The sequence below is a fragment of the Vicia villosa genome, linkage group LG3 (assembly GCF_029867415.1).
Source record: "Vicia villosa cultivar HV-30 ecotype Madison, WI linkage group LG3, Vvil1.0, whole genome shotgun sequence".
Taxonomy (NCBI): domain Eukaryota; kingdom Viridiplantae; phylum Streptophyta; class Magnoliopsida; order Fabales; family Fabaceae; genus Vicia; species Vicia villosa.
Window position 1 is genome coordinate 78,637,569 of NC_081182.1, and position 16,147 is coordinate 78,653,715.

At 36.4% G+C, this 16,147-nt stretch overlaps 1 protein-coding gene across 1 annotated transcript; it reads left to right on the forward strand.

Annotated features, from left to right (window-relative positions):
• Positions 1 to 10,706: 10,706 nt before the first annotated feature.
• On the forward strand, positions 10,707 to 11,219 carry LOC131658387 (uncharacterized). Its single transcript, XM_058927685.1, has one exon. The coding sequence runs from the start codon at positions 10,707 to 10,709 to the stop codon at positions 11,217 to 11,219; it is 513 nt and encodes a 170-aa protein (XP_058783668.1).
• Positions 11,220 to 16,147: the final 4,928 nt, after the last annotated feature.

Sequence of the window (16,147 nt, forward strand, 5' to 3'; positions counted from 1 at the left end):
ACTCTGTGCCTGCAAAAAGATTTAGTTCTGTACCAATTGCGTCAGTACTATTTATCTGTAAATAAATCCCAAATAAATAGCGTGTGTGAAATAATAAACAGTACTTGGCGTTTGTGTAAGAATAAATTCAACAGCGAGCCAAAATACCGTACAAGAAAAATTCTAAAAACCAAGTATTTCATAAATCAGGATATTTATGGAATAAAAATCCAAGATTATGAAATTCCCAATTTTTAGACAGAAGTCTGTTGCCTTCTTTTTTTGAAAAAAGATGCGGGCAAATTTTGGGGTATAACAGAGATGTTCTAAGAGATTTATGCTTCGAAGGGAGTATAGCTTTGTAAGGCTATTTTTAGATTCTTTACGTTGAAAATTCTCTATCAGTTGAAGTAAGGCATGAATTGTAATATCTTTGAAGTGGAAGGAATAAAAGACTTAGTTTATTTCGAGATATTTTGAAGACACGATTGGCAATGTCACATTGTTTCGCATATCAGAACTTCGAGCGGGAATGTTCGAATTTCAAAATGATCTATTCAGTCAGAAAAACACGTGGAAGCATTAGTGAATCAAAGTACATGCAAAAGGACAACATGGCATTTCCTTAGAGTATGACCGTTAGGGTCGAATTAGTATAAATAAGGATCTTAGTGGTAGGATTTGGGGGTGTTCATTTTGTACAAATCACTCAAAAATCGCTCAGGTACCAAGTGAAAGAGAAAGAGTTTTGTTGAGAATGTACATGTAACACCATTTGTACTTTTATATTACTTTCAGGTTTTATAAATTCAAGTCATTTACATACAATTTTTTTCGAGTCATGTCTTTTAAATTTATCATCGAAGCCTTTTAAGTCTTTTTTCTTCGAATTTCATCTTTACATACTGTATTGCCTTTACATTAGTTACACATTCGAAATATCCCTTTAAAATATGAATTCAGTTATTAAAAATAGAAACTTTCCGACACATGTCCTAGGATCAATCTAGTCGATCCTGCAAGTTACCAAAATACATTTAATAATTTGGAAGACTAGCAGTTGTTTACCAGAAATCACGGTAAACAAATTGGCACGCCCAGTGGAACGGTGTCGAAAAAGTTTATAAGTTCATAAGTTTCATTTGTAATTTATTGTCCTTTTTTTAGAACATACCAAGACATTGTATGAACCTTAGGAGTGGTAAAACTACCAACAGTCCACAACCAATACCTAAGAAAAAATATAACAGAAAAATGGCTAATGTGGCCAATGATCAAAGAGGACAAAATCCTCCACAAGGGTCAGGTACGGTCATTGCAAGTTCGAACAATGCTTCGATCACTATGCCTAGTTCTCAGGCCATACCCACATCCTCGGGATCTATGACTACAAAAAATTCCATGCTAGTGTCCATAGGAACTATGCCCATCATTAGTTTGACTATTGTCCCTCCCTTTATGAATACCTCTGATATTCCATCAAATACTCAGGGTGGTCCTATTTTAACATATCTTGGAAACCAGGCACAACCTACAACCCCTAGGCCATCAGGGTTTGAAAATTTCAGGCCTTGGAGGGAACAACCATATAGAATGCCATCCTATTATATGGCAGGATTACATAATGGCATATCCACATATACACAACCTAATATGGCTACTTTTTCACCAATACAAAATGTTGGCGCTGTCGGTCGAAGTGCCCAAAACCAAGGTCCTTCGAACCAAATGCCTACATTAACAACTAATAACCAAGAAACATTTAAGCAACAAATGGACGCTAGCAACCATGATATGGTTGAAGTTCTTGCTCGTGAAATGAACATAATCTTCTCCCCTTTAATCCAAAATGTCAATAGAACTAACCAAGAAAATACCCAGTCCTATAAACAATTATCAGCGCAAATGGCGCGTATAGAATTTTTTTTGGGGCTCTCCAACCATCAATTCGATGTAGGCAAAACACTGTAGGGACTCAAGAAGAATTGTCATACCCCAAAATTTGCCCATCTCATTTCACTTTTTCATCACAGACAAAGGTTCAAGAATCAAGGTCTATCAAGCGCACCCTCCAATAAATCTTATATGGCTTATGATGTTTCAAATTATCTCTATGGCAAAGTACAAGCTTCAATTCAGAAGATTGCTCAGTCAATTGTTCAGAAAATCAACAGTCGACTAGTTTGACCTAAAAGTCAACTTTGGTCAAAGTACAGTCAAAACTCCTGACTTTTTTGTCAGCAACCTTATTTTGAAGTATCATTCATCATTTGATCAAGGATTGATCATGATTCATCAAGAAAAGATCAGAAATCAACAAATTCAAAAGTTTCTAAGTTAGGGTTTCATAGGAGAAAGTCAACTGAACTTTTACCAGCCATAACTTTCACATGGAACATCAGAAATTTCCCATCCAAAGCTCATTTTGAAGGAAATTGAATTCTCTACAATTTTTTCTCTCACAAGCCAAGTCAAAAAATGCTTCATTTGAGAGATATGGATCAAAAGATTATAGGTCCTTTTTGAAAGTCAACCAAAAGACGTTTTTTGTCAAAGCCCATATCATCAAGATAAAATCCTCAAATGAAAAAAATTTCCAAAGTGGCTTGTAGAGGACATATTGAGGTTTTCAAAAAGTCCTAGAACTCCTCCATATCTTAAAAATTGAGGGAGATATGCCTTGTCAAAGTTGGACAATCTTTGAGGAAAAGATGTGAAATAAAATGCTCCAAAATGAATCTTTTTGCAAAGGGACCCAATATTTCTTGGCCCAATCTTCATCCTTATGATATCCAAGGCCCCAAATCCATTTTCCACGATTTATTGATTAATATTGAATTTTTTATTGAATTTAATCCATGAAAAATACAATATAAATCATATAATTGGAAAAAATACAAGAAAATTTGATTTAGTTTTGATTTTAATCATAATCAATTATCAAAATATGTATTAATTCATATCAAATTTGTGCAAGAGTTAATTGAGTGGAAAATACTGGATTTGGCTCAAATTTAAAAACTTTGAAAATCAATTTTCAATGAAAGGTCCAATCTTGGATTCAAAGAGATTCAACTCAGAATTGTTGCCCTAATCTCATCACATATAAGGGCATATTTGTTCCAGATGCAGGGGGATGAAAAAGAAGGGTTTGGCAGCCTCCTAGAGCTTTCACAAAACTTAAAAATATCGTGGTGTACAAGCAACTAGCAGATCAAAATTCGCAGTGTTTCAAGCCATTACAAGCATTCCAATACATTCAGTGACCTTCGCAGATTGATTCCAGATCCTCACAAGTCCTTCATATGTACAAAATCGTGGAATACGACCACAATTTGAACAATTCGGTTTCGGTTTCAATTTCATACATTCATACATTTTTAATTGAGTTTGATTATATAATCTTGCTTGTGTTGATGTTTCGATGGTATCTTAACAGTTTGATTGAAGTTTCAATGCGAGAATACCGTTTCACCATGGCTAGGGTTTGTGGCTCTCAAGTTAGGGCTTTGCAAACCAAGCAAAATTGGACGAAACTAAGGCCACAGCCATGCTCAAGAGGCAAATTCGATTCATTCTATGGCAATCTCTTGAATTTATATTATGCATAGTGGATTTTCGCAGGTTGCAGGTTATGGAAACACCAAGAAAGCGTGGCCTAAAGGTTCTGAGTTTCAGAAAATTCAACGAAGGGGAAGAAGATACAAGGCGCGCATGTGTTTTGAAATTTGAAACTTGGTTTTCTAATATATTGCATGACGCGTGTGTCTTACTCAGCGTAGGAAATTGGCACAGATGGTTGAAGCATATTGCCGGTATCCAAAGAGACCTGGGTTCGATCCCCGGGTTTTTACGTTTTATTTTCCTAATTTTTTTTGAGTTGTTTGTTATGTTTATCCACCAGATCCCACGCATCTCAAGTGCAAGCGCATCCCATACAGCCTCACGTTCCAGCCTTCAGATTCCCTCCTTCTTCAAAACAACACACCAGGGCACGCAGGTGCATCATGGATCTCATGCGCCTGCCACACCTGATCAAACGCTAAGTTTTCTAGTTTTATTTTATTTTATTTTATTTTTATTTTTATTTTTATTACATAATTTAGTTTTTCTTTTTATTTTGGTTATTTGTTTTAAAACTCTTTTAAGAAATTCCTTTTTATATAAAACTTATTTCTAATTTTCTTTTTTTCATAAAAACTATTAAAAATAAAAATATTTGTTTTATTTTAATTAATATTCTTATTTGATTTAAATGTTAAGTTAATTTAAATTGTTTTAATTACTTAATTTAATTACAAATATTTTTATTTATTAAATTACATAATTAGGGTTATAATATCTAATCGAAACCTTATTTTCACCGATTTATTTAGTTAGGTTTGAAAACCAATAATTAATTAATCTGATTTCATTTATTCTATTAACCATGGTAACTTGTGCCCTAATCAGGGTTTACAAAGATCATTCCTATACTGAAAATTTTCTCTTTTTCTTGGTGCAGATTTTCAAGGTTACCATCAGGGTTTTCCGACTACGCGCCATGCCAAATCAAAAGCTAAGTCCTGATTCTTTATTTATTTGTTCTTTTATTTTTTTGCCTTATAAAATAAATTAGGGTTTACTTTTAAACGTTAATGAACTCCTCATACACTCACCCTTTGTTGTTTATTTTACCTTTTCCAATTTTCAGGGTTAGCCAATCGGTCAAACCTCGAATGTTCGGTAACCTTAAAATTCATCTTTTTTTATTTTCTCTTTTAAATTATTACTTATGTTAAACCATTTACCTGGTTGGGATTTATTTTTATTGCTTTTCTTCCCCTTCCCCATGGCTTATTTTGTAACTGCTCCTGGTTGTATTGTGTGGCCTTGAATGCACTTAACACTGTTATATCATTATTATTGCGTAGTTAGTAATCCTCGGGAGTGCAAGACTATTAACTGAATCTAGATCCCCAATTTACAAGATAAATATCATCGAAGTTAACCACGTGATTGTGCACCCACACACCTTTTATGGTAATCCTCCCTTGTTGCCGGTTGCCTTGTTGCCTTTTGTTTTCAGTGCAGAATAGCCAAGTCCCTCGAATATGAGGAAACCTCAGCAATGTTGCCCTCGGTTCATTCTTAAGATCATAAGTCCCAATGATGCTGCCTTCGATTCACGAATATGATCTCGTCCCTCGAAGTTGCCTACGAAATGCTGAGGCGTCCTCTGGTTGCTAAAAAAATGATGGCTATTCTGATCCTTCCCTTAGACTACCTGCCTCTCTATGGCAGGGACAGTCTTGTGGCGAACGATGATTCGACGACCCTTTAACCTCCAAATAAAAGGACTTCCCTACCCTCCTATGGTATGGATAGCCCTGAAAGGCTAAAAGAACATTTTTCATCTAACCAGGTACTTTGCCCTTAATTGCATGCTCTGTTTTAAAATTCCCTTTTCTACCCTTTTTTCAAAAAACTCCAATAAGGCTACGCTCATGTACGAGCTAAAGTCCTTATTTTCTTCTTCTACATTTCTAAACTTTTGGTTTCTGAAAGAGCAAAGCAATTAAGAGCCCATGGAAAACCATGGATGCAAAGGGTGCCTTACACCTTCCCTTTGTATAAATTACCACCCGAACTCAGTTTTCATTTAAAAGGTTTTTCCTGTTCTTTTAGCCTTTCTATTTAATTTGGATAAAATAAAAGTCGGTGGCGACTCTTGCTATCCGAAACATTTCTTTAAAGTTAGTTCACCGTATTACAAGAACCAACCATTAATCAAGTTCAACCACCCAGACAAAATGTCGTCGAAAGAAACATGGGGGCAAGGGTAGAACAATCAGAGATTCGACAATAGGCCCCTGAGGAACAACCTAGAAGAATAGTGATGGTTAATAGAGATCAAAATGCAGATGAAGTAATCCATAGGGTTAGACAAGATAACATGGTGGCTGAAAATAACCTAACTACCATGATCGAAAGAATCATGGCCCAAAATGGCATGAACATAGGGCTTCGACGCCCAAATTATACATCTCCTTTGGCAGACTTTGTCTTACAAGCTGAATTGCCAAGGGGTTGTAAAATCCTTAAGTTTACAAAATTTTCAGGGGATACTAGTGAATCAATTGTCGAACATATAGCCAGGTATTTAACTGAGGCAGGGGATTTGACGAATAGTGAAAACTTGAGGATAAAATATTTTCCTATTTCTTTAACAATGAATGCATTTACATGGTTCACTACTTTGCCACCAAATTCTATATATGCATGGCCTTATCTAGAAAGATTGTTCCATGAGCAATTTTACATGGGACAGACTAAGATAAGTCTTAAGGAATTGGCCAGCATTAAAAGAAATTTTACTGAACCTATAGATGATTATTTGAATAGGTTCTGATTATTGAAATCTAGATGTTTTACAGTAGTGCATGAGCATGAACTAGTCGAAATCGCCGTAGGAGGGCTAGATTACTCTATTAGAAAGAAATTAGATACCCAGTATCTAAGGGATATGGCCCAACTAGCAGATAGAGTTCGACAGGTCAAACGATTAAAATCTGAAAAAGTCATAGCAAATAAGAGTTATAAAAAAAGGGTGGCTTATGTCGAAGCTGAAGGAGAAGAATTCTAAACCTTCAATGATTCATATGATTTTGAGGAATTCGAAGTAGATCTGGCTAAATTAAAAGAGGCACCACCATACTTTTGTAAAATGCTCACACCTTCGAACGAAAAAAATCGTGTCGAAGTAGAGAAGAATGATAAATTTCCTAAGAAAACATACACATTTGATGTCACTAAGTGTGATGAGATTTTCGATTTGTCGATAAAAAATGGCCAAATGATAATTCCTCCTAATACTAAGATTCTTCCGTTAGAACAACGGAAGAAAAGAGGTTTCTGTAAATATCATGGTTTTCTGGGCCATAAAACCTCACAATGTTTTCTTTTCAGGGATCTTATTCAGAACGCTATTAAGGATGGACGTTTGAAATTTGCTGATAAAGTCAAAAGCCATATGAAAGTCAATGTTGATCCCCTCCATGTTTCAGATACCAACTATACTGAACCTATAGAGATCAACATGGTGGACATGGTCGAAGTTGGAGACAATGAAGCCAAGAAAGTGGAAGTCGTCTCAACTGGAAAGCAGGATACTAAAAACCTCATTAACAACACTGCCTTCAACACTGATGTCGAAGGTCTCCTTGTAGAAAAGTCTGAACCAAAGGCTACTGAATGCTTTGTAGGAAAGATGAATGAGGCTACTAAAGGCCTTAGAATGAAGTTCGAGAAAGTGAAAATTTCTGAAGTTCCTGCCTTAGGAGTTAACATGGTGGATCTGAACCAACCAGCGCCAGAAATGGAGGAACTAGAAAGGTGCCTTATGATGGAGAAAGAGAAAGTGAGTTATGGTTACCCAAAGGCCAATGAAATCCTTCGACAATATCTCTGGATATGCCACAAGAAGAACTCTGAGAAAATGCTAATGTGCCCAAGATGTTCCATTGTCTTGAGTCGAAGGATTGCTGAAAATTATGAGAGAGCCCAACGTGCCAAAACGCAAGGAAATTGGAGGCAATAAAGCCAACTGATGAAGGTCTACCCAAGGCCAGGAGAAAGTCTTTTAGGTTTTTTGATACGTTGCTACAAATCTGAAACAGAGTGTCTTATGTGTCCCAGGTGCAGGGCAGTGTATGACTAAGAAATGGCTGAGATGTTCGAAAGACTTCCTTTCACTGCTGGATGGGATCACCAAGGAAGTAACCCCATGTCATACCCCAAAATTTGCCCATCCTATTCCTCTGGTTCAAACTCATATCAAAGTGCGAGGTTAAAAGACATCCCTCCTAAACAAAGGCTCAAGAAACTAGGGTTTGTGGTTTCCTTAAGAAAATCAATGAACCAAAGGCTCCAAGGCATCTCATATGGCTTATGATGTTTCAAACTACCCCCATGACAAAATTTAGGCTCTAATTCAAAGGACTGACCATTCAATTGCTCAGAAAGTCAACAGTCGACTAGTTTGACCTAAAAGTCAACTGTGGTCAAAGTACAGTCAAAACTCCTGATTTTTTTGTCAACAACCTCATTTTGAAGTATCATTCACCATTTGATCAAGGATTGATCATGGTTCATCAAGAAAAGATCAGAAATCAACAAATTCAAAAGTTTCTAAATTAGGGTTTTCATAGGAGAAAGTCAATTGAACTTTGACCAGCCATAACTCCCCCATGGAACATCAGAAATTTTCCATCCAAAGCTCATTTTGAAGGAAATTGAATTCCCTACAATGTGAAAGAAAAGGCCTCAAAATGGATTTCTTTGCAAAGAGGCCCAACTTTTTATGATCCAATCTTGATCCTCAAGTAATCAAAGATACCCAATCCAAGTACCACGAGTTTATGAGTTTTATTTGATTTTATATTGATTTTATTCATTAAAAATGATATAAATCAAATAATTTAATAAAAAATTCAAAGATTTGATTGGAGAGTCTTATTTTACCAAATTCAATCACCAAATTAGACATTATATGTGATCAAATTCGTACTAATGATGATTGAAAAGATTGAATCAAATTTAGACCAAAAGTGGAAAGTTTCAAAATTGATTTTTATTCAAATTTCAATAGGTTGATTCAATAGGATTTTGTTCAAATATATTGACCTAATAGGTTCCATATAACTAGACAAAAGTGGATGAGACGAAAGGGAGGATTCACAAGGATTAGTGGCCAGAGGAACTCACTCAAAGGCTTCAAATTTCTCTAAGAAATTCGAAATCGGTTTTGCAGTTGCAGGAAGATTCAAGAGCTTTTGATCATCAAAACATAATCCTTGGGAGGTATTGAAGCGATTCAGATCAATTCCCAAGCCTATATCATCCAGAATCACGTCCCATGTACTCACGGTTTGCGTGACTTTTTTTATTTTTGATTTCGCAACTTCACAAACTATAAACGTGATTTACTTGTGTATTTGTGTTTATCTTCATGTTTACATTGTTTCTGGATGCTTTGATTTAAGATTCGCTGCAGGTTTGGAGATTCACCATTGCTAGGTCACCCGAGCTTTGAATTAGGGATTCTGGAATTAGGAAGAATTAGCCAAAACCAATGATATCATTGAGTCTGAGAGATGATTTGTAATCGAATCATGTTCTATAATCTAATTTATATGGTGTTTTTGTTGAGTTTTGATTTAACAGGTTTTGGCCATGAAAAAAAATCGCGGCAAGTTTGAAGCTAAACCGTAGCAAACTTTCTGGGCATGAAGGATGAAGAAGATGATTAGGTGGCAGTGTTTCGTTGGTGCGATTCAAACTGGATGGACGCGCGCTCTTTTCGTTTCAGAATTCTAATGTTTGTTTTTATTATTGGTGAGGTAAATGTTAAACAGGGAAAAGCATCTGGCTGGATGGCAAGTGGGAGGCGCCAGTGACTATAAGGGGAGGGGTTCGATCCCTAGCCTTCATGTTCCTTGTTATTATTTTTCATCAAAGGCTTGACTCAAAGATCCAGCACTCCTCACTAATCAGCGCACATGGTACTCCTCTCGTATCCACCATTGGATCAACACCAACTCTAGATCTGACGACCATGAAGATGCAACACACCATGGACCCTCAAGGACTCCACCTCACTGGATCATAAGCTGAGTTGTTATCTTCTTTTTTATTTTATTTTATTCAATAACTAATTTGTTTATTTTTTATTTAAAAATCTTTCTTTTTAATCTTCTTTTAAATTTTCTTTTTGTTCATAAAATCATTTATTTTTAATATTTATTTTAAATTAAATAATTAATTTGATTTAATTATTAATGACTCTTTTTCTATTTATTTGATTAAATGATTAAATTAATTTAGTTGTTTAATTATTTAATTAGTTTAGTATTTTTATTAATTAATTAAATTACTTACTAGGTTAGATAATTTAATCGAATACGAGGATACCTCAGCAGTGTTGCCCTCGGTTCATTCTTAAGATCATAAGTCCCAATGATGCTGCCTTCGATTCACTAATATGATCTCGTCCCTCGAAGTTGCCTACGAAATGCTGAGGTGTCCTCTGGTTGCCTAAAAAAATGATGGCTATTCCGATCCTTCCCTTAGACTACCTGCCTCTCTATGGCAGGGACAGTCTTGTGGCGAACGATGATTCGATGACCCTTTAACCTCCAAATAAAAGGAATTCCCTACCCTCCTATGGTATGGATAGCCCTGAAAGGCTAAAAGAACATTTTTCATCTAACCATGTAATTTGCCCTTAATTGCATGCTCTGTTTTAAAATTCCCTTTTCTACCCTTTTCTCAAAAAACTCCAATAAGGCTATGCTCATGTACGAGCTAAAGTCCTTATTTTCTTCTTCTACATTTCTAAACTTTTGGTTTCTGAAAGAGCAAAGCAATTAAGAGCCCATGGAAAACCATGGATGCAAAGGGTGCCTTACACCTTCCCTTTGTATAAATTACCCCCTGAACTCAGTTTTCATTTAAAAGGTTTTTCCTGTTCTTTTAGCCTTTCTATTTAATTTGGATAAAATAAAAGTCGGTGGCGACTCTTGCTATCCGAAACATTTCTTTAAAGTCAGTTCACCGTATTACAATAACCAACCATTAATCAAGTTCAACCACCCAGACAAAATGTCGTCGAAAGAAACATGGGGGCAAGGGTAGAACAATCAGAGATTCGACAATAGGCCCCTGAGGAACAACCTAGAAGAATAGTGATGGTTAATAGAGATCAAAATGCAGATGAAGTAATCCATAGGGTTAGACAAGTTAACATGGTGGCTGAAAATAACCTAACTACCATGATCGAAAGAATCATGGCCCAAAATGGCATGAACATAGGGCTTCGACGCCCAAATTATACATCTCCTTTGGCAGACTTTGTCTTACAAGCTGAATTGCCAAGGGGTTGTAAAATCCTTAAGTTTACAAAATTTTCAGGGGATACTAGTGAATCAATTGTCGAACATATAGCCAGGTATTTAACTGAGGCAGGGGATTTGACGAATAGTGAAAACTTGAGGATAAAATATTTTCCTAGTTCGTTAACAAAGAATGCATTTACATGGTTCACTACTTTGCCACCAAATTCTATATATGCATGGCCTTATCTAGAAAGATTGTTCCATGAGCAATTTTACATTGGACAGACTAAGATAAGTCTTAAGGAATTGGCCAGCATTAAAAGAAATTTTACTGAACCTATAGATGATTATTTGAATAGGTTCTGATTATTGAAATCTAGATGTTTTACAGTAGTGCATGAGCATGAACTAGTCGAAGTCGCCGCAGGAGGGCTAGATTACTCTATTAGAAATAAATTAGATACCCAGTATCTAAGGGATATGGCCCAACTAGCAGATAGAGTTCGACAGGTCGAACGATTAAAATCTAAAAAAGTCATAGCAAATAAGAGTTATAAAAAAAGGGTGGCTTATGTCGAAGCTGAAGGAGAAGAATTCTGTAATACGGTGAACTGATTTTTATATCGAAAATGTCGCGGTTAAGCAAGAGTCGCTACAGACTTTTATTTTATCCAAATATCGGAAAGGCTAAAAGAACAGGAAAAAACCTTTTAAATAAAATAGGGTTCGGGGGGTAATTATGCAAAGGGAAGGTGTAAGGCACCCTTTGCATCCATGGTTTCCCATGGGCTCTTAATTGCTTTGCTCGTTTTTCAGAAATGTAGAAGAAAAAGAATAGGGGCTTTAGCTCGTAAATGAGCGTAGCCCTTTTGAAGATTTATGAGAAAGAATATGAAAAAAAAATCTTTAGAGCAAGGCAAAGCAATTAAGGGCAAATTACCTTATAGTTTGTGTAATACGGTGAACTGACTTTTTATAATCGAAATGTGCGGTTGAGCAAGAGTCGCCACCGACTTTTATTTTATCCAAACAAATTCAGAAAGGCTAAAAGAAACAGAAAAAAACCTTTTAAAGAAATCTAAGTTCGGGGGGTAATTTATGCAAAGGGAAGGTGTAAGGCACCCTTTGCATCCATGGTTTTCCATGGGCTCTTAATTGCTTTGCTTGCTCGTTTCCAGAAAATGTAGATGAAAGAGGAAAAATGGACTTTAACTCGTAAATGAGCGTAGCCAGTTTTTTTGAAGAATTTTGAGAAAGAATATAGAAAATAGAGCATGGCAAGGCAATTAGGGGCAATTACCTTAAACTCAGATGATAGGTCTCTTTTTAGCCTTTCAGAATGAAAGGGTCAATCCTTGCCATAAGTGGGCAGGAAGCCTTTCGTTTGGAGGTAGAAGGGTCATCGAATTATCGTTCCCCCAAAGACTAACCCATGCCATAGAGAGGCAGGTTGTCTAAGGGGAAGGATCAGAATAGCCTTTCGTAGGCAACCAGAGGATACCTCAGCCTTTTTCGTAGGCAACTTCCGAGGGTCGAGGTCATGTTAGTGTATCGAAGGCAGCATCATTAGGGACCATGACCTTTTAATCGAGGCAACATGGCTGAGGTATCCTCGTATTCGAGGGACTGGCTATTCTGCAAAAAATACACAAGGCGAAGGCAACAGGCAACAGGAAACAAGGCAACAGAGAGGTTACCCAAAAGTGTGCGTGTGTGCATCAATCACGTGATCATATTCGAATATATTATCTTGTAAAATTAGTGATTCTATGTTCAATTCAAAGGTTGCACTCCCTAGGATTACTAACCACGCATTTAAATAATATAACCAAAACAGATATGGGGGAGGGAAATTGTAACCAGCGGATCCCTTAATAGGGTTTGACATAAGTAATAATTAAAAACAGAAGAATAAAAGGTTAGAGTTTTAGGGTTACCAAAAACGTAGCTTTGGCGGTCGACAAACCCTGAAAAGGCAGACAAACAAAAATAGAATGAGTGTATGGCTAATTCATTGACAATTAGAGTTAACCATAACTTAAGGAAAAAAATGGCAAAAAGAAATAAAATACGACTAAGGACTTAGCTTCGCATTTGATCTGATAGGGTTAGTAGTCGGGAGAGATCTCAGGGTTAACCCTGAAAAAGGCAAAGGCAGAAGGAAGGATGAAGGCAGAACAAACCCTAATCTTAAAAGGAAACATAATAGATTTTAAATTAAAATAAATAGAATACTTAGCTTTGTGACTGACGTGGCGCGTAATCGGAGTGTACTTGAAAAAGACAATCCTTTTGATCCAGTGTAGCATTCGCATGAGGTCTACGGTGTGCCAGCATCTCTATGAGCGTTGGATCGAGCATAAGTGGGATCGGACAGCCTGGATGCGAAGGTCCATGATAACAGCGTGTTTCTTAACGCACGTGATCCCTCAAGAGTCCAGGTTCTTGCGCGCGCTTTTGGATTTGAACAGGCCAATGGTTGCGTGACACGCATCGTCCCTGACCTCAAGATTCTGCAACTGTACTTATTACAACGCTTTTTGATTTGAAGCGCTGTAAAAACCCCTGCATACGAAACTAAAAAATAGCGAATATGGCTAATCGTTCACATAAATTTGGCGCACCCTTACCGTTCGATTCGTATGGTCCTTGCGAACATGACCATGGCATCGATTGAACCTAATTTTGCTTGTACAGAAAAGCCCTAAATTGAAGCAAGAACCCTAACAATGGTATATCATTCATAACAGCATAATAACGCGTATAACCTTCCAGAATCGATCATCACACAATAATAAACACAAATATATGCATTAAAATCATTGATGATGCATGGAAAATGCTAATCGATTGAGTTGAAAGTAAAGCAAACCGTGGGCGATTAGGGAGGTTTCTGGACGTATTCCTTGCGTATGAGGATTGGAATTCCTTCAACGAACACCAGGGAACGTTTTGCGATCAACAAGAATCCTTGAATTATCCTCAAACTCCAAAAACGATTTTGAGATTTTGTGAACCTTTGAACTCGGGATTGGAACTCTCTGGCTGCAAAAACGTAACCCTAACATATGGTTCTGTCCAGAATATATAGGAGATGATTTTAGGTTAACAATCTTGGCAAGAATCTCTTTGAATCTTTGATTTCCATTAAAAAAAATTGATTGAAATCATGGAGGAAATCTTCCTATTATTGGCCAATCTTGGGATTCAAGCATTATGAACGAAATATACTGATTGGTGGGAGAGATTTGATCCAATTCTTGACTTTAAATTAAAGCAAAATCAAATCTTGCATTATTTTTATATTTTATATGATTAAATCATAATTTTAATTAATTAAAATCATAAAACAATAAATAAAATAGTAAAAATAACATGCTCCTAGCTCTAGCACGTGGATGGGCTTAGAATAAGGTTAGAATAAAAAGGAAGGAAGCCCATTTAGAAATATTTTGAGTTTTAGGCCTTTTTCCTCTTGTACACCTTTGAAAATAAGTGAACTTGTACACCATGCCATTTTTTCATATCTCAATATTTTTTCAAGCTTGTGGGCTTTTTGGAAACCTTAGAGGGTCCTCTAACCAGTGTCTTTGGTCTTATATCAAAATCATTTTCCATGCTCATTTTATGTCCTTTTGAAAAAAGTGTCTTTTTGTTGACTTTTGAAAAGGACCTATAATGTTTTAGTCCATATCTCTCAAATGAAGCATTTTTAGACTTGGCATGTGAGACACAATTTTGTAGAGAATCAAATTTCCTTCAAAATGAGCTTTGGATGGAAAATTGTGGATGTTCCATGTGAGAGTTATGGCTGGTCAAAGTTCAGTTGACTTTTCCTATACAAAACCCTAATTTAGAAACTTCTTGATTTATTGATTTTTGTTCTTTCCTTTATGAACCATGATCAATTATTGATCAAATGGTGAATGACACTTCAATATGAGGATCTTGACAAAAAATCAGGAGTTTTGACTTTGCTTTGACCACAGTTGACCTTTTGGATCAATCGGTCGACTGTTGACTTTCTGAACTTTTGAGTGACCAAAACTTTGAGATATGTCTCGATACTTGTCATAGAGGTAATGTGAGACATGTTGAGCCATATGAGATGCTTGGAAGCCATTGATTCAGTGATTTTCCTTTGAAAGAATCAAACCCTAGTTCAGAGCCTTTGTATAGGAGAATGTGTCTTATGAGTTTTGCGCATTGATCTGATTTTGAATAGGAGAAAATGTATGGGCAAATTTTGGGGTATGACAACTGCCCCTGTTCAATTATCTTAAACCTGAAGATGTAGAGTGGTTTGTATGCCAGTCGGTATCTGAAGGTGGAAGATGATTGAACACTAGAATACCAAGAAATTTGCCCTAGCTGGAGTAGGGACTTTTGTCGGAGATGGGCTTTAAGATGCCATCTAGATGTTGAGACTGAAGTTTTTGGGAAGTAATTGTTTGAATGTTGATCGTATAGTAGATGAATTAGATTTTAGGAGAGTTGTTCGCGTCAGCACTGTTCGTAGTAACTGAATTAGACTTTGGAAGATGATCGTGTCTATACCGTTCGTGATGATAGAATTAGATCTTTTTGTCGTGTCAGTACCGTTCGTAATAACTGAATTAGAATTTGGAAGATGATCGTGTCTATACCGTTCGTGATGATAGAATTAGATCTTTTTGTCGTGTCAGTACCGTTCGTAATAACTGAATTAGACTTAGGAAACAGTTGATCGTGTCCACACCGTTCGTGATGATGGAATTAGATCTCTGAGAGTTGATCGTGTCAGTACCGTTCGTAGTAACCGAATTAGATCTTGGAGAGATAATCGTGTCTACATCGTTCGTGATGATAGAATTAGATTCTCTTGTCGTGTCAGCACTGTTCGTAGTAACTGAATTAGACTGGGAAGGTCAGTGATCGTGTCTACACCGTTCGTGATGATAAAATTAGATCTCTGAGAGTTGACCGTGTCAGTACCGTTCGTAGTAACCGAATTAGATCTTGGAAAGGTGATCGTGTCATTACCGTTCGTGGTAAATGAATTAGATCTTCGAGCGTTGACCGTGTCAGTACCATTCGTAGTAGCTGAATTAGATCTTGGAAATTTGGAGATTTCGTTCATTTGTCGGTACCTGTATCCTGCAATAGGTATAGTTATGCAATGTCATGATGCATGTATTATGTAATGAGTCCCTCAAAATAAATGAGAAACTTTGTATGTTATGGATGAATTCATTACGAGGTAATGTATGCAATGTATGAATACGTTTATGACATATGATATGTGATTTATGTAG